We start from the raw sequence: 18,595 nt of genomic DNA, 5'->3' as shown, positions 1-18,595 counted from the left end.
GGACATTGCGCATGCGTACTAGCGACTAATCGCGCCATTGCGATAAAAAAATAACGAGCGAACAACTCGGAATGACCACCATAATGTGAACAGGGAGCCTGAAAATGTTGCATAATGTTAACTGGTTACACTGCAATGTGGCATAATATGAACTGGAGCACTGTATGGCATGATATTTACTCAGGGCACTCTCCGTGACTGCACTGGCTCCCTGTGACTTCCTATTGGAAGTCCTACCTGTCAGTTACAGACACTACAGGCAGTCCCACTGGGAGGTGTTTCCTCCTTCCAGGACTGCCAGATCGGGCTGCGATAAGCAGAGAGCAAGCTTCCTGTAGGAAGCCACTCCCTGCCTCGTCAGCCCTAGCCGGCTTCTGTGGCCTGTAGCCGATGCAGTCCATAGAAGCCGGGAATTTTCACATGTCCAGTCTCACCACGGCTTCTGCACATGCTTCGGTCCAGGCGCTTGCCAGATGTAAAATGTGCGGAGTTACTTAGATTTGGGATGGGTGTGATGCTACATGCATAATCAGCCAGTATTTACCCTGATGCAAAAACAATAAATGTACCTGCACCAACCCATGCCCCCCCATCGCCACCTTGTGGCTGATTATAATCACTGCAGGATTACAAAGGTCAATGACCATAGCGGCAGGAATTTCGTCCCCCTTCATTAATAGTTAGTTTTACATACTCAGTAACATGAGAAGACAGCAGAACACAGCATATTTATTTACTATAGACAGCTCTGAAAATGAAAAGGGTTGTAGGCGGTAAAATAATGGCTCATTAGGGGTCATATAGGCGGCAAAACACCTGAAGGACATTGACAGAGTTGCTGAAATCTGCTGGGGATCTTCGGGGTTCCAACTCTGGTCTTCTGTGCTGTATACGCATTACGGCAGGCGGCCCCAGTGGAAGCCGATGCTGTGAATGACAGAAGAGTATCTGCCACTGACGTACCGGAGGACGGTGCCATCAAACAGAGGGAAATCATTGAAGCTAGTGCCCGCAGGTTGGCCAAATTTAAGTATTCTTCCATGACTTGTCACATAGACCAGCTCGTTAACGTAAGTAGCCACTTTCCCCGACACCTGTGTGATGTTTTCTCCCCGGTGCAGTAAGACTTCTAGGAGAGGTCCTGATGTACTCCCGTAATAAGCACCCCAGCGGCCACCATACTGGAACTGGACGCTGGAGAAAGACATGGATATAAAGGCATTAGTGGGAGAGATGCTCTGCAGGAAAGATGTACAGAGAGATGTTAAGGAGAGATAGGAAGGTGGGCAGAGAGCAGATTTATGTGGGACGTGTGCAGTCTACTGTACAATATAAGAAAGGGGCCTTATGCGTTGTGTAGAAGGCCACAGTGGTGGATAAAGACAGAAAAGTAAACAATAAGCTACAGATGGATGGACAATGAATTTCATGAAAGATAGATGAAGAAGAAAGACAGAGGGAGCAATGCTCTGCAGATCTCACCCTATGATGCTACTTGTGCTCTCCCTCACTCGCAGGCCTGTTATTGGCCCGTTCAGCTGCTCTGTTGAGAAGGAGAAGGCCGTTCCCCCACCTGCGCCATACTCCCCCACAAAGGACGAGAAACGGGACTGCACTGTAGGGGGGGAGAGAAAGGTGACATATAATATATACACTGGAGAGAGGCCTGGAGAGGTATTGTCTCTGTATATGGAAGCATTTGACCAATATATTGTTCTTTGTGTCCTTTTACGGACACAGCTACATTTTTATATATTATATCATTCATTTCAATTAAAGTCATTGTAAACTTGCTGTTTACATGCAGTGTCGGACTGGGGCATGAAGGGCCCACCGAGGGAATGCAGTAGTAGGGGCCCATGTTTAGGGGTGGGGCCAGCCTCCAGAGAAGGTGTGGCCAGTCTCCAGAGGGGGTGTGACCAGCCACCACAGAGGCTTGGCTAACAATTAGAGAGTGCATGTTCTGGCCCCCTTGATAAATATATATATATATAGTAAATACTGTTACTGCATGCATGATAATGTACCAGATTAATAACAGCAATGCACTGTAGATAATACACCATAGTCCTGTGCAGTATACTGTAACATGTATAATGTATAATGCACTGTAGATAATACACCATAGTCCTGTGCAGTATAAGGTAACATGTATAATGTATAATGCCCTGTAGATAATACACCATAGTCCTGTGCAGTATAATGTAACATGTATAATGTATAATGCACTGTAGATAATACACCATAGTCCTGTGCAGTATAAGGTAATATGTATAATGTATAATGCCCTGTAGAGAATACAACATAGTCCTGTGCAGTATAATGTAACATATGTATAATGTATAATGCCCTGTAGATAATACACCATAGTCCTGTGCAGTATAAGGTAACTTATGTATAATGTATAATGCCCTGTAGATAATACACCATAGACCTGTGCAGTATAATGTAACATATGTATAATGTATAATGCACTGTATATAATACACCATAGTCCTGTGCAGTATAAGGTAACAAATGTATAATGTATAATGCACTGTAGATAATACACCATAGTCCTGTGCAGTATAATGTAATATATGTATAATGCACTGTAGATAATACACCATAGTCCTGTGCAGTATAAGGTAACATATGTATAATGTATAATGCACTGTAGATAATACACCATAGTCCTGTGCAGTATAAGGTAACATATGTATAATGTATAATGCACTGTATATAATACACCATAGTCCTGTGCAGTATAAGGTAACAAATGTATAATGTATAATGCACTGTAGATAATACACCATAGTCCTGTGCAGTATAATGTAATATATGTATAATGTATAATGCACTGTAGATAATACACCATAGTCCTGTGCAGTATAAGGTAACGTATGTGTAATGTATAATGCACTGTAGAGAATACACCATAGTCCTGTGCAGTATAATGTAACATATGTATAATGCCCTGTAGATAATACACCATAGTCCTGTGCAGTATAATGTAACATATGTATATGTATAATGTATAATGCACTGTAGAAAATACACCATACTCCTGTGCCGTAAAAGGTAACATGTATAATGTATAATGCACTGTAGATAATACACCAAAGTCCTGTGCAGTATAAGGTAACATATGTATAATGTATAATGCACTGTAGATAATACACCATAGTCCTGTGCAGTATAATGTAACATATGTATAATGTATAATGCACTGTAGATAATACACCATAGTCCTGTGCAGTATAAGGTAACATGTATAATGTATAATGCACTGTAGATAATACACCATAGTCCTATGCAGTATAAGGTAACATGTATAATGTATAATGCACTGTAGGTAATACACCATAGTCCTGTGCAGTATAAGGTAACAGGTATAATGTATAATGCACTGTAGATAATACACCATAGTCCTTTGCAGTATAAGGCTACATGTATAATGTATAATGCACTGTAGATAATACACCATAGTCCTGTGCAGTATAGTGTAACATGTATAATGTATAATGCCCTGTAGATAATACGCCATAGTCCTGTGTAGTATAATGTAACATATGTATAATGTATAATGCACTGTAGATAATACACCATAGTGCTGTGCAGTATAATGTAACATATGTATAATGTATAATGCCCTGTAGATAATACACCATAGTCCTGTGCAGTATAATGTAACATATGTATAATGTATAATGCCCTGTAGATAATACACCATAGTCCTGTGCAGTATAAGGTAACATGTATAATGTATAAAGCACTGTAGATAATACACCATAGTCCTTTGCAGTATAAGGCTACATGTATAATGTATAATGCACTGTAGATAATACACCATAGTCCTGTGCAGTATAATGTAACATGTATAATGTATAATGCACTGTAGATAATACACCATAGTCCTGTGCAGTATAATGTAACATATGTATAATGTATAATGCCCTGTAGATAATACACCACAGTCCTGTGCAGTATAAGGTAACATATGTATAATGTATTATGCACTGTAGATAATACACCATAGTCCTGTGCAGTATACGGTAACATATGTATAATGTATAATGCACTGTATATAATACACCATAGTCCTGTGCAGTATAATGTAATATATGTATAATGTATAATGCACTGTAGATAATACACCATAGTCCTGTGCAGTATAAGGTAACAAATGTATAATGCACTGTAGATAATACACCATAGTCCTGTGCAGTATAAGGTAACATGTATAATGTATAATGCACTGTAGATAATACACCATAGTCCTGTGTAGTATAATGTAACATATGTATAATGTATAATGCCCTGTAGAGAATACACCATAGTGCTGTGTAGTATAATGTAACATGTGTATAATGTATAATGCACTGTAGATAATACACCATAGTCCTGTGCAGTATAATGTAACATATGTATAATGTATAATGCCCTGTAGATAATACACCATAGTCCTGTGTAGTATAATGTAACATATGTATAATGTATAATGCACTGTAGATAATACACCATAGTGCTGTGCAGTATAATGTAACATATGTATAATGTATAATGCCCTGTAGATAATACACCATAGTCCTGTGCAGTATAATGTAACATATGTATAATGTATAATGCCCTGTAGATAATACACCATAGTCCTGTGCAGTATAAGGTAACATATGTATAATGTATAATGCCCTGTAGATAATACACCATAGTCCTGTGCAGTATAATGTAATATATGTATAATGTATAATGCCCTGTAGATAATACACCATAATCCTGTGCAGTATAATGTAACATATGTATAATGTATAATGCCCTGTAGATAATACACCATAGTCCTGTGCAGTATAATGTAATATATGTATAATGTATAATGCCCTGTAGATAATACACCATAGTCCTGTGCAGTATAAGGTAACATATGTATAATGTATAATGCCCTGTAGATAATACACCATAGTCCTGTGCAGTATAATGTAATATATGTATAATGTATAATGCCCTGTAGATAATACACCATAGTCCTGTGCAGTATAATGTAATATATGTATAATGTATAATGCCCTGTAGATAATACACCATAGTCCTGTGCAGTATAATGTAATATATGTATAATGTATAAATCAAGTCCACAGTCTGGAACCTGATCCCTAGAGGAAGGAGTAGGCCCTCAGGCAGTGGGGCCCACTGGTGGTTTCCCCTGTACCCCTGTGGGCCAGTCCAACTCGGTTTACATATTACAGTTTACCTATTGCCTGCACACTGTGGAGGAAGCATCTTGTGCCTCGTGCCTCAGTGATGTCTCTGTGCTTAGTGAATTGATAAACTGACAAATACCAGTTGCCATGAACTCTGCAGGTATCTATGTTGTGTGAGTCTACAGAATCCCCAGGGGGCTCCTGACGGGTGTGGTATGGAGGGTCAACCACACTTAGGTCGACAGGGTTTCTAGTTCGACATGTTCTGGATCGACAATCAAAATGCCGACATGAGTTTTTTTATTTGACCGGGAACCCCAATTAGTGCAACGTGTTCCCTCGCATGGCTCGCTTCGCTCATCATGCTTCGGGCAAGGTGCCTCGCTCCACTACCGCAGCGCACGGCACAGGTTACTATTCTCAATCGTAGTCCACGTAAATCGTTAAGTATGATAAAGTTCATTTAAAAAAAAAATCTCATGTCGACCTTTTGACCTGTCGACCTAGAACATGTTGACCTAGAGACCCTGTCGACCTAGAAACACTGTCAACCTAGTTACTGTCGACCAATAGTGGTCGACCTAGAGACCGGATACCCTCCTGACATAGTGGGTAATCTCCAGACTCCCGAGAGAGTTGGCCAATATCCCGGATACGGAGCCAGAACTAGCAGTGGTGCATGATGTAGCCACGACGTGCGTCCACATGCTCCGCCCACTGCGGTGTGATTACACAGTTTGCATCATTGTGCTGTAGAGACAGGGGAATTATGGTGCATGTGATACATTAAGCCCCACCTGCCCCTGTTACAAGGGGTTCTTCTACACCTCTACCAGGGTCCAGTTTTGGAAAGTTGTCTGACATTGCTATACCAGAAATAAGCATCCCCATTATAGGAGTCATCAATGTCCACTCTTTATGCCCACTGGGTATTGAGAGAAGGATGTGTGCAGGGTCTGAGCCGGAATTCCACCTTCAGGCAGACGGGTTCACTCTGGGGCTCATTACTGTAGGATAGGGCTTTCTGTCTCAGAAAGAGAACGTTGCAGACACAACCTCAGAGGATAATAGTGAGAGTGAAAGTTAGTTCCTTAAGCTGTGGACGCCCCCTGGACCTGTGAGCCCACAGGAGGAGTTGATTGGTTGGTACGTTATCTCTGTCCGAGGTTTGATACAACTTCCCCATCATGTTACTGTAGCATATAACGCCATACAGTAGCCTAGATATGGCGCGTTTCCTGTATTAATTACAAGTCTACAAATGTAGCTATTATGCTGCTTCAAATTAACATTATAGGAAAGAAAATCAGAGAAAGTAAATCTATGTCTTAGGTGCTTTATATGAAAAGCTCTTGTATATCCAGGCCCAAACTTGAATAGGCCCACCGTTTTTGTCCCAACATTTTTTTTATACCAGTTTAAAAGTAATAGCGCTGGTTGTTATGCTGTGTATATTGTTACATGAGTGTGAGTGTGTATAGTTATTATTCGTGCCATGCTTCCATTAATATGTACACTGTTATGCACTGTACTGTGATAATCATCACTCACCACTAGATGCCGCTGTAGATCCCAGCAGGAGACACAGACACAGAAGAGCCAGCATCATGCAGGGGGTGAGCTGTGTCTGGTATTAGAGGAAGGTCAGTGATCCGCAGAGGTATTACCTGGTATATTATTACATATGTTAGTTATGTTAGTAAGGGTACCATCTGTATAATAAATAACCTGATAAGGTCTCTATCCCATTTCCGACATGCATATACTGGCAATGAGGTACTACAATCCATCACTGAGAGTACCACCAGTCATATACTGGCAATGAGGTACTACAATCCATCACTGAGAGTACCACCAGTCATATACTGGCAATGAGGTACTACAATCTATCACTGAGAGTACCACCAGTCATATACTAATAACATTTCCTGGAGTTATTAAAAGACATAGGGCAGAAATCTTCGACAAGCATTTACACCATCCATGGTGTGTGATTTTCTCACATTGGCTGCAGCCCCTAGCAGCCAGATAGGACTGATGTTATAACAGGGGAGTAGCTTCCAATGGGAAGCACTCTCTCTGCTAATTGCTGTCCGGACTGGCAGTCCCAGGGGGAGAAAACATCTCACACTTAGCAGCCATGGAGTCAGATTCAGGTGGAACAATATTAGGATAGTGAGGAGGAGAGAGCATGAATAGAGGGGCAGAAGAGAAACATACAGTATAAGCAGATATAGAGGGGCAGGAAAGTGAGAGGGGGAAACAGAGTAAGACAGAGGGGGAGAGAAGAGAAAGAGGAGGCAAGAGAGACAGAGTAACAAGGAAGAGAAAACAGGGCAAGAGTGTCAGGGAGAGCATTGGTGGATCTATAATGGGTGCACCCAGAAAATTATCCTTACTGTACCCCTCCGGAGTCCCATGGCAGCTGGTCTGCAGACAGAAATTACAGGGAAAATAGCGTGGCGGACATTTTCCCGATTTGTGTATGCGCAATAGAGATGTTTTGGGGACATGGCGCAGGTGCCATGTTCACGGAGACCTGCGCTAGCGCAGTAGCCTTTGGCACAAAGCCAGGGTCTAGTATGATGTCACAAGGGATGGGCCCAATTGGATCCTGCACACGGGAACTCCCCTGTCTTAAATCGCCCCTGGAGCAGAGCGATATGGGGATGAAACTAGGGTGAAATGTATCAAACCTTGGAGAGGGATAAAGTGGAGAGAGATAAAGTACCAACCAATCAGCTACTAACTGTCATGTTACAGGCTGTATCTTAGAAATGGGACTCTGGAGGGGTACAGTGAGTACAACGCATCAGATTTTGGATGTGATACAATTATCGGGTACGCAGCGGCATTAATGTCGCCAGTATGCACAAAGAATCGTGATTAAAATTACATAGGACATCGCTTCTGAAGATGATAGGACCTCCGGGCTTCTGACCGGATGACGCGCTTGCTGCGGGGTACACTGGAAGGGGTCTGATTGGACCCCCCTCAGGAAGACTGCTATAGAAAGCCAATAGGCACCTATCAGGCATTGCCATCTATTGATAGTGTTGCCTACGGCATTTATCCTCTGGAGAGTTTTGCTTTCCGGAGCTTTATACATATGGGGAATGCGGTCAAAACTCAGAAGACTGCAGTTTTCCGAGTTTTGACCACAATTTAGCCTTAGTACATCCTGCCTCTATATAGCTCACTCTCTCTACTTTATCTCTCTCCAAAGTTTTTATATATCACCCAGAGTGAGAAGAGAGAGATGGTGTAAGAGGGGTAAAGAAAGAAGGAGAAAAAGAGGGGTAGAAAGAGAAAGAGACATGCGGACAACAGCTTGTACAATAACAAATGCAGATGTATGTTTTATTTGTTAGGTGGGGAACATAGCATCAAAATACTTTGAAAATCAATACTGACAGGACAAGGTCTTAAAAAGCTAATTTGTTTATTTCAAATGTAAGATATTTAATATAATAAAATAGCCATCCAATGCCACCATAGGTTAATTCATATAAATTAAAAATAGAGAGTTACTCATTCAATAGATTACAATATAACTGTCACCAAAATATATAAAGACTGAATTATAAACATCCTGGGTTAGAATTTCTAGGTGGCGATTTTTTCAAGGCGACGATTCTCTGTGGTTTTGACCCCAAAATTTTAAACGGCAATAGTCTAACTTTTGCATTTACTATAACATTGTTGCGGTGTGAAATTTTGTGGTCGAAAACGCAGAGAACTATCAGCAAAATTTACCTCCTAATCTTGCAAATTATATATATATATATATATATATATACACACGTGTGTTGCAGTAGGCACTCATGTAATGTCTATATGGCCGGGGTGCCCTCCTTCCAAGAATACACTGTGTATGGCTTGCAACAGTGGGAGACGGTCCTCCGTTCCCAGGGAACAAACACAGGCGGCACTCCACGGACTTAAACAAATGGTGATATTTATGGGTGAAAAATCACAGCATGACAGGTCCGACGTTTCAACACCGCGCAGGGTGTTTTTTTCAAGGACTCATGGTGAGCAAACACCCTGCGCGGTGTTGAAACTTTGGACCTGTCATGCTGTGATTTTTTAAATATCACCATTTGTTTAAGTCCGTGGAGTGCCGCCTGTGTTTGTTCCCTGGGAACGGAGGACCGTCTCCCACTGTTGCAAGCCATACACAGTATATATATATATATATATATATATATACAGTATGTCATGCTTATATAATCTGTTTTATTATGTAATGATGACATAAAAGCATTAACATATATATATATGTATATATATATATATATATATAATATAAATCTCTATCTATCTATCTATCTATCTATCTATATATATCTATCTATATATATATATATATATATATATATATTATATATGTAATACCATGCCAAATGGTTTGCTCATTTTATGCCAGGTCTTTTTTTGTAATAGCTGTCTATTTATTTAATGAAACAGTTTTTCCGATAGGTTTGGATAACCACAATTTCATTAACAGCTACTCAGAATATCAAACATTTACATATATAATACACTCAAATAATAAATAAATTATATTAATGTTATTTTTCAGAATACTGGAATTTAAACTGATTGGAAGGAAATAATCAGTTATGCACGTCTCACATTACCACTACAAATACGGTAACACTTCAGGGAATGTAATCCTGGGAATAAAAGGTTATTCTGTGAAATGCAAAGTAGGCACAACATGTAACAGAACAGAAACATTAGTTGCAAAATTATCACCAATTTTCACATTTCACATTTTACCAAAAAGTACCTGTATACCATCTATTCACTAGTATTTGTGCTAACCCAATCTCCTTTCTACTTCACAATGCCAGCACAAGTAGTTATTCTCAGCTCGTTTGCTCAGTTCCTATACTTTAGAGGATGATGGATAAAAACCAGTTACAATATAACAGTGATTTGCATCCTTTAACAATCCTAAAAATAACTGCAAAGGTTGAGTACTTTTATCCTCGTTGGTCTAGTGCAATAACAAATGGTTCATACATATATATATATATATATATATATATATATATATACATACTATATTGTAGTTGACTCACTGAATCGCTTAAAGCTGAGAAAATAAGTGTAAGACTTTATAATCCTGGAGAGATAAATAAGCGGGTGTGGTTCGTTTTATCGACAGTGCCTAGGTCGACAATGTTTAGGTCGACCACTATAGGTCGACAGTCACTAGGTTGACATGGATGGAAGGTCGACAGGGCTTCTAGGTCGACATGTGCTAGGTCGACAGGTCTAAAGGTCGACATGATTTTTTATTTTTATTTTTGGTGTCGTTTTCTTCGTAAAGTGACCGGGATCCCAAATTAGCGCACCGCGTCCCCTCGCATGGCTCGCTTCGCTCGCCATGCTTTGGGCATGGTGCCTTCGCTCCGCTACCGCTTCGCTCGGCACACTTTACCGTTCCAATCGTAGTCCACATGGATCGTTAAGTATGAAAAAATTAAAAAAAATTAAAAAAACTCATGTCGACCTTTAGACCTGTCGACCTAGAAACCCTGTCGACCTTCCATCCATGTCGACCTAGTGACTGTCGACCTATAGTGGTCGACCTAAACATTGTCGACCTAGGCACTGTCGATCTTCAGACCGGATCCCAAATAAGCACTGTCTTGTCCTGTATTGGGGAATTGGAGAGATGTGATGCAGAGAGGAGCATAGATGTAGGATTAGAGCATCTCTGATGTACAGTAGGTAAAGGCTTTTCTTAACTTTAACTCAGGGATGAAAGAGGCTGATAATGTTGCTCTGCAAGATGTTTACTTGGGCCTGAGTTGTAATCATTCTAACACTGTCTGGAGAGGTGCACCACCAGGGCTGCCGTCAGAATAGTGGGGCCCGGGACTGACAAAATAGACAGGGCCCCTCCCTCCCCCAAAAAATATTCTGCCGTACTGCTCCACCCCTATGTGATGTCATACATTGTGACGTTACATATACAGTAAGTGGAGTGTTGCGGGCCTACAGGAATGGTTTACAGAGAGCTGATGCGCAGAAAAGGCTCGTTGTAATAAGTCCTCCCTGCGCATCAGACGCCTGCTGCTGATCCACAGACCGGTGCACCTCTACAGGTATTGGCGGTAGGAGCCAGGTATGGGCCCCCCTCTCTGTAAGGGCCTGGGACACCAGTCCCCACAGTCCCCCCCTGTTGGCTGCCCTGTGCACCACTATCAGCAGGCTGTATGGAGTCACTGCAGTACAGAGGGCTGGGGATACTCTGACTGCTAATTATCCTGGGCGCTGTACATTAAGGTAACACTGTGAAGGCATGTAGCTTTCAGCTGCCTGTATAGAGTCATTATTAATTCTGCACACTGCACCTCTATTTGCTGGAAACCTGTGTAAGCCCCTGACAGAGTGTAATAATAAGGGCTGGAGCGGTAAGTACAGTAGTGTGCATTTACAGACCTATCTGCTCATCTCCACTCGGTCACTCTGGGTGGAAGTTACTCTGAAAATCACCTCCCTCTCTTTGGATGTACTCTGCCCACCTCAGGGAAAGGGACATCCAACTCACTGCCTATCTCCAAGGCCTCCTGAGGTGAAGTCCACCTTCTCTTCTCCACCCCTGCTGCAGGTGCCAGGGAAGCTTGGGACTCTGTCACACTGACCAGATGCTCAGCTGGGTCCGGTCCTGTCAGAAAGCTGCCACTGCCACTACTCCGTCCACCTGCCAATAGGCAGGGCAGGTAACCGCTCACTATCAAGTTCAGCTCCCTCCATTACCTCACAGGGGCCCAGATTTATCAAGCCTTGGAGAGTGATAAATTGAACGGTGATAAAGTGCCAACCAATCAGCTCCTAGCTGTCTTTTTTCAAACACAGCCTGTAACATGGCAGGTATGAGCTGTTGTTGTTTTTTGTACTTTATCACCGTGCAATTTATCACTCTCTAAGGCTTGATAAATCTGGGCCAGGATTCCCTGCAACTGGACAGTTTCCCATCAGCCCCTCCTGCTGGCTTCAAAAATATGCAAACTAGAAAATACATTTCAAATTAACATACAGGCAGACACATTACTATATAATTAGATAAGTTTACAGATTCCTTTGACCTAGGTGTCAGCATGGGTAGGGACACCCAGGAACTGGGGTACCACATATCTATCTGTCTGTCTGTCAGTCTCTTTCTATTCTCCATGTCAGACACTCACCTGATGTCTGTCGGGCACAGGGTGTATTTGCCTCTCCCTTGCTACTTATATATAGAGTCCTCTTAGCATCCTCCCGTGTATCATATGCTGCCCATGTAATATTCCAGGGAAATTCCCTGGTATCATATTAACCCCTACCCTGCCATCCTGCCCATTATTACACCATGGTATCTGCAGTATGATGAGGAAGTGACTGTAATACATTATGTTATTGTGACCCGGAGAGCTAAAGGGCACATTGTGATAACAGCTCTGTGTCTATACACACACTATCACACTGTAACTCCTCATATATAGCGGAAATGCCAGCACATAATTCCTAATACTCTGTGTTTATGAAAATGAACTCAATTATTACTTCTTGTTTTTACATTCTTGTAAGGAGAACATGCCCCATGTATGGTGCGACCCAAACCGCACTCTCATGTACAGTATCTGGGTTCAGTATTATTTCCCAATGGACGGGATGGCAGCGGTCAGAATACCAACAATCCCCTCTAAAGTACCCTAACCCTCCTCCGCCCCCTACCCTAACTCTAACCCCCCCTTGTGGGTGCATAAACTTAAACCTTGACGGTGGTGCCCAACCGTAACCCTCCCGGGTGGTGCCTAACCAAAATCCTCCCTTCCCCGCTGCCTAAACCTAACCCTCCCTCCCCGGTCCCTAACCTTTCTTGCCCTGCAACCTAACCCCAACCCCCCTTCTCCCGCCTAAACCTAACCTCCCCCCGTGGCAAGGATGCCAGCGCGTCCCGCTGGATGGACGTTCAGGATACTGGCTGTTGGTATTGTGATGCTCGTATTTGGAGCGGAGTCAGTATTTAGATGCCGGGCTTGCGGCATCCTTCAGGATCCCGGGGTCAGTATATCGACCGTCGGGATCCCGTCCGTTGGGAACCTAACTGCATCCCCAGTATCTGATTATACCGTGGAGCAGTAGCATAAACAAGCAAGGTGTTAGGGGGCAGTAGGTGGAAAGGTAAAATTCAGTGCTAGAGAGTAAGGAAGAATACAGGGGTGGGGACAGAGTGAGTATGGCGGTAAATGGTAGTTGGTAGAAGGGAAGAGAGCAGTGCTGAAGAGAGAGTATGGTGGTAAAGGGTAGTACAGTACTATGGAGAGAGTATGGCAGTAGAGTGTAGTAGGTAGAAGGGAATAAAGCAGTGGCGAGGAAAGAGTATGGTTGTAGAGAGCAGTAAGCAGGATGGAAAAATGCGTTGCCATAGAGAGGGTATAGCGGTAGGAATGAGTATTGTTGTAGAGAGTATAATGGCGGAATGTACTGCACATCGCATCCATGATGCGATACATCCCGCCACTTATGGGGTACATACCGGCATTAATAACGCCGGTATGTACTGTCAAAGTCAGAAAAATATCACGATGCACACTACCATATTTGCACCTCATACAGGTCCGCGCTGCGCATGCGTGCGCTCTCCCGTGCGTGCGCATACTCGCTGTTACGTGCACCCGCAGGCGCACTGTATGCGCATTTACGGTAGAGTTTCTGTGTGCCCAGCGTGCGACTCAATCGTTACATATTTTCAACATATAATGTATTTTGTAGATTATGGTCCCTTTGATAGAATCTGAAAGTTTAGTTAATGTAGCATGTTCAGGGACAAAGAGATCCCTCTTTGTTTGATACGAAGGGTCAGACAAGGGTTATACAGTGGTGTTTAGTATCCATCGGAAGAGTATTTAATTAGCAATATTCCGGTGTTGGTTTGAAGCGGATTAATCGCTCGTGCGAATAGTTATGGACATAAGAAGTTTATGTACTTTTACTATTATTTGCACTCACTTATCCATGCGGCGGGAAACCTAGTTTCCCACCCACCTGAGCAGTTGGAAATAGTCACAGCCCACCTGTATGAATCAACCTATGACCTTTTGTAATAATGCGAAGACGAATTCCTGTGTCCAATGAACAATGAGATTGTAGGGACCATTGTATTGTATTGTGTGTGGGGCATAAATAGACAAGCCGATCTGATCCAGCTCACTCTCTTCAACGGTTCTCATCACTGATAATCGGGAGCTGGATATTCAGAAAGGCGCATGCGATCGTTCCCTTTGTGCGTAAGTTTTCTCCGCAATCATATTGTCTTTATTGTTATTGTGAGCCATATCTCTCTCTCTCTCTCCTCTCCTCTTTCTCTCACATTTTCTCTTAAACGTAATCGTATTGTATTGTATTTCCTGTGTAGTTATCTGGTTAGTTAGTCTATGTTATATTGGTAGTGTATGACTTGTATTGTATTATTCTTTTGCAAATATAACGTTCACATAAGGTGTTAGAACCTAAGGTCGGTATCTGTGTATTTCTTATATTACTAAGTATTCTCAGAGCGTCGGAGACGCTCGAACAGCTTTTAAGTTAATAAGGTTACACTGTGTTACATTTACACTCTATCACTACACCAAGGTTTACTGCATAATACATTGTTTAAGGTTTAGTCACAAAGGTTTTACACTGTGAGCGTCTGCGCCGCTGGTGATCTCCTCGTGGTCCCGAGCGTCCGCTACGCTAATAGCGTATCATTACGTTAGTCAGCAGCCAATAGCGTGCCTGCCTGTGATCTCTTGGCCGTGAGCGAACGTGACGCTTGAGCGTCTCGACTACAGCTGAGCGATTGTTACGCAACGTGCGTACCCTTACGGTATTCCATACGTCAATAGCGTACAGTGTTCTTAGACCTCTTAAAGGGTTTTAAGTAAGATAAATATTTAGCTTTATCAATTGGCGGCTCGTCCGTCCTTCACATATCTGTACTAGGTAATTTCAGCAGACATTATCCATCAGCAAAGGGCGGGAGGTCATATTCCTCGTAGTGCTGTCTGGATAAGCGTCTGCTTCGCTTAGTAAAGGGTGCTGAAGGAATCCGGAACCGGAGGTAAGAACAAAACGCTAGTGTCTTTTAAAACTGTTTATTTCTGTCTTGCGTACGCACACACGCATATATCTGCATTTCTTTTTATTTCGTGTATTTTCATATCACTCTCCTGTTTGCCATTTTATAATTGATAAACGTGCTAAGAGAGATTTGTCGCTATTTAATAGTTAAAGAGTAAAAGTAATACATTAAGGGATAAATTGCAAAGCACGCACACAGCTCTGCCTAAGGATACAAGGAGAGACCGGTGTGGTGCTCGGTAGATGATCAAGGATCACCTACATTGATAAACGTGTTAATTGTGTTACGGTGGATATTTGCTTTGCGTACACGTGTCTCTAACAAAAGGCTGAGACCCGCGTGCGCAACCCAAAGGCCGACGCACGCAGCGTATATTACGCAACGGAGCGTCTGGGTACGCCCACGTAACAAATCACACGATAGTGTTATTTTAAACAGGCGAAAAGGTGGCAACGCGATAAATAGCGCAAATCGATTTTAGTGTCCGAAATTTAACAGATCCTTCTCCAAATTTACAACACATCTGGTCTAAAGGAAAGAAATTTCTGCGCAGAAATAGAAATAGAAACAAAAGTGTACATGTGGTGAGTGAGTGTTTTGTATATATAAGTTTATACAATTTTTGAGGTTGAACCACAAGAAGTCGAGTTCTCGCAGGGTACATACATGTAAGTGACGTGCATGGTGGCTAGGGAGGCATCCCTTGTTAAACATAAAATCTGAGCATTAGAATATAGCAGACCAGGAGGTCATACTGTAGCACAGACCAGGAGGTCCAGGTACAGCAGACAAAGAAGTCCGCTATAGAGACAAGTAGCACAACACCAGGAAGGGTTGGTGCGGAACCCATATAGGCCATAAAGCTCATGCTGAAGGAATTCGCAGCCGTAATTTTCGATTCCGCTGGTCGCTCCGTACATAAGATTAGTTGCTTATGTACTGAACGATTGTACCGCACGTAAGTGTGTGCATTAGTTAGTAATCTGACCCAGTGCCATTTGCGTACGAAAGGGGTCATAAACGCTATTTGTACATTCTAACGTGATTTGTGTAATTTTTTTTTATTTTAAGGGAAGTTCGCTGGTCACTAAGGAACTATCCAGCAACCAATAGTTACTGGAAAGAGTAAGTGCTCTGCGGATCACCCTCGCATGTTCCAGTAAATAGAGGTTCAGGTCGCAGGGGCCCTGGGTCGAGTACGCCAGCACTAGGGCAGTGTGTAGGTCGTATTGGTCGGCGTGGGCGAGTGAGTGGGGTACTCGGTAAACCGCCACCGTCAGCCTATCTTGAACATTTTGGTTTTTGCAAGGGTTCGCTGAAGGCCCTGATTAAGGTCAGAGGTAGTGAAAGCAACACCAGCAGGTATGGGGGCCAATTGTTCAGGGAGGGGGCGATCAACCTCGGTTCGGGTTGATTCAGTAAACCGACCAATCGGGTCGGCAAGGTATGTAATGTGTGAAAAATACGGTTCACACACAGAGGTTTTATGTGATGAATGGGAGAGAATGACGGTACATGACGGGGAGAAGTTCCCAAGAGTAGGCAGCTTTAGCCCAGAAGTGTTACAAAATCTAAGGAGGAGGATATGTCTCATTAAATCAGCAAAGAGACGGATTAAACATTATGATTATTTGCAGTTATGGCAACAGGAGGGTGAAATACAGAGAGGATTGGCTCAGGCGGCGGGATCTAACCCTATCAGGAAACTGATAGCCACGGCACCACCGCCACCATATATATCAGGAGAGAAATTGGTTGCGGAGAATGACGCACTAGGGTGTAACAAACAAACACTTAGCAACTGTATAAATGTTAAAGATAATGTTAATAAGTTAACCAATGCAAGTATTAACCCGTGCAAGTTGTACCCTATTTTAAACTTTCCCCAGGAGTGTGATCAAGAGGACGAATTGGCAACAATATCGGCGCTCTCTCTAGCAGCCACCATATCAGAGACAACAGTAGGCACGGCCCAACCCTTAAGATTAGTATCAAAGGCCCCTAGCGGAGGGACAGGTGAGGTCGTATCAACGGGTAAGTACGGCACCTTACACTATGCTGAGACCATTTCACCACAGGCTGTAGAATCTAATCAGAATGAGATTATTAAACTTGCTCCTGTTAGGGTAATCGCAGTTCCAAATGGGAAAACGGACACTACAGGAGTCACTCCTATCAGAAACATTGCCATGTACAGCCCGTTTTCCCGAATGGAATTAAGAACCATAGTGTCTGAATTCCCTGATCCTAGAAAAGATCTAGTTGCTAGCCAGAAATACATCAGAGACCTAGGGAACACTGTAGAGCCCAATAACAAAGACTGGCAGATATTGCTGAGGGCATGTTTACCCTCCAATGTCGATTCAGCTCAATTTTTAGCTGACTGTGGATTAGATCATGATGTACCCCTTTCAGATGTGTACAATCAAGACAATGTAAAAAGAATAAATTTACAGTTAAAAGAGTATTTTCCAGCTGTAGTTAAGTGGAACAAAATTTTCTCCATTAAACAAAAGGAGTCAGAAACAGCTGCAGAATATTTTCACAGGGCATTACTAGATATGGCTAAATACACAGGCATAGAGGACATTAAAACCAACATAAATCATAGAGAAGTAGCAGTATCTGTGCTAATGGATGGTTTAAAAGAAGCATTAAAGACAAGGGTACAGACCACGCAACCATGTTGGCGAGGTCTGTCGGTGGCTACTTTGAGAGAGGCAGCTGTTGATCACGATCGGAATATCACCAGACACAGGGAATTACAAGGTGATAAGTTAATGGCCGTAAGTATACAGGCCCTGACCACAAGGCAGCCTTTGTATAAATCACCAAACCCTGTGGGTAAGTCGAATGTGGTAACCTGTTATTCCTGCCATAGAGAGGGACACTTTGCACAAGACTGTAAATCGAGAAACATACAAAAATCTTATCAACCCCCTAGACAACGACATGACACACGACATTGGGATCAGGGTCCGCAGAAACGGAGTTATGAGCCACATGCAGGGGAAACAAAAAGATACACCCCGAACAGAGACTGGCAAGCCTCTGGTAGTTCCCAGTTAACTCCCTCTCAAGTAGTTGCTGCCAGCGGGATTCAGGGAGGTCACCATACCCAATAGGGGTGTGGCCATACCTGTAATCTGCAGCCAGTAAAATTGATTGCAAGTCTTGGAAGTGAACCCGAAATTGCAATTGATGTAGCTGGTAAAACATTAAACTTTCTTGTAGATACGGGGGCGGCCAAATCAGTGATAAATTCGACAGTGGGCATGAGAACCACTGGTAA

General features: G+C 42.6%; 1 protein-coding gene across 1 annotated transcript in view; it reads right to left on the bottom strand.

The window, feature by feature from the left end:
• Window positions 1–754: 754 nt before the first annotated feature.
• The window catches only part of LOC134943935 (zymogen granule membrane protein 16-like), a 90,939-nt gene continuing 73,098 nt past the window's right edge, over window positions 755–18,595 (bottom strand). The window contains exons 2-4 of the mRNA XM_063932499.1: window positions 6,729–6,844; window positions 1,483–1,615; window positions 755–1,194 (exon numbers count right to left, since the gene is read on the bottom strand). Of these exons, the coding sequence (XP_063788569.1) occupies window positions 897–1,194; window positions 1,483–1,615; window positions 6,729–6,786 (489 nt within the window). The 5' untranslated portion in view covers window positions 6,787–6,844 and the 3' untranslated portion in view covers window positions 755–896. The remainder of the gene's footprint in view (window positions 1,195–1,482; window positions 1,616–6,728; window positions 6,845–18,595) is intronic.

Source organism: Pseudophryne corroboree, chromosome 7, assembly GCF_028390025.1.
Source record: "Pseudophryne corroboree isolate aPseCor3 chromosome 7, aPseCor3.hap2, whole genome shotgun sequence".
NCBI classification, from domain to species: Eukaryota; Metazoa; Chordata; class Amphibia; order Anura; family Myobatrachidae; genus Pseudophryne; species Pseudophryne corroboree.
This window is presented reverse-complemented; position numbering and strand designations above follow the sequence as displayed.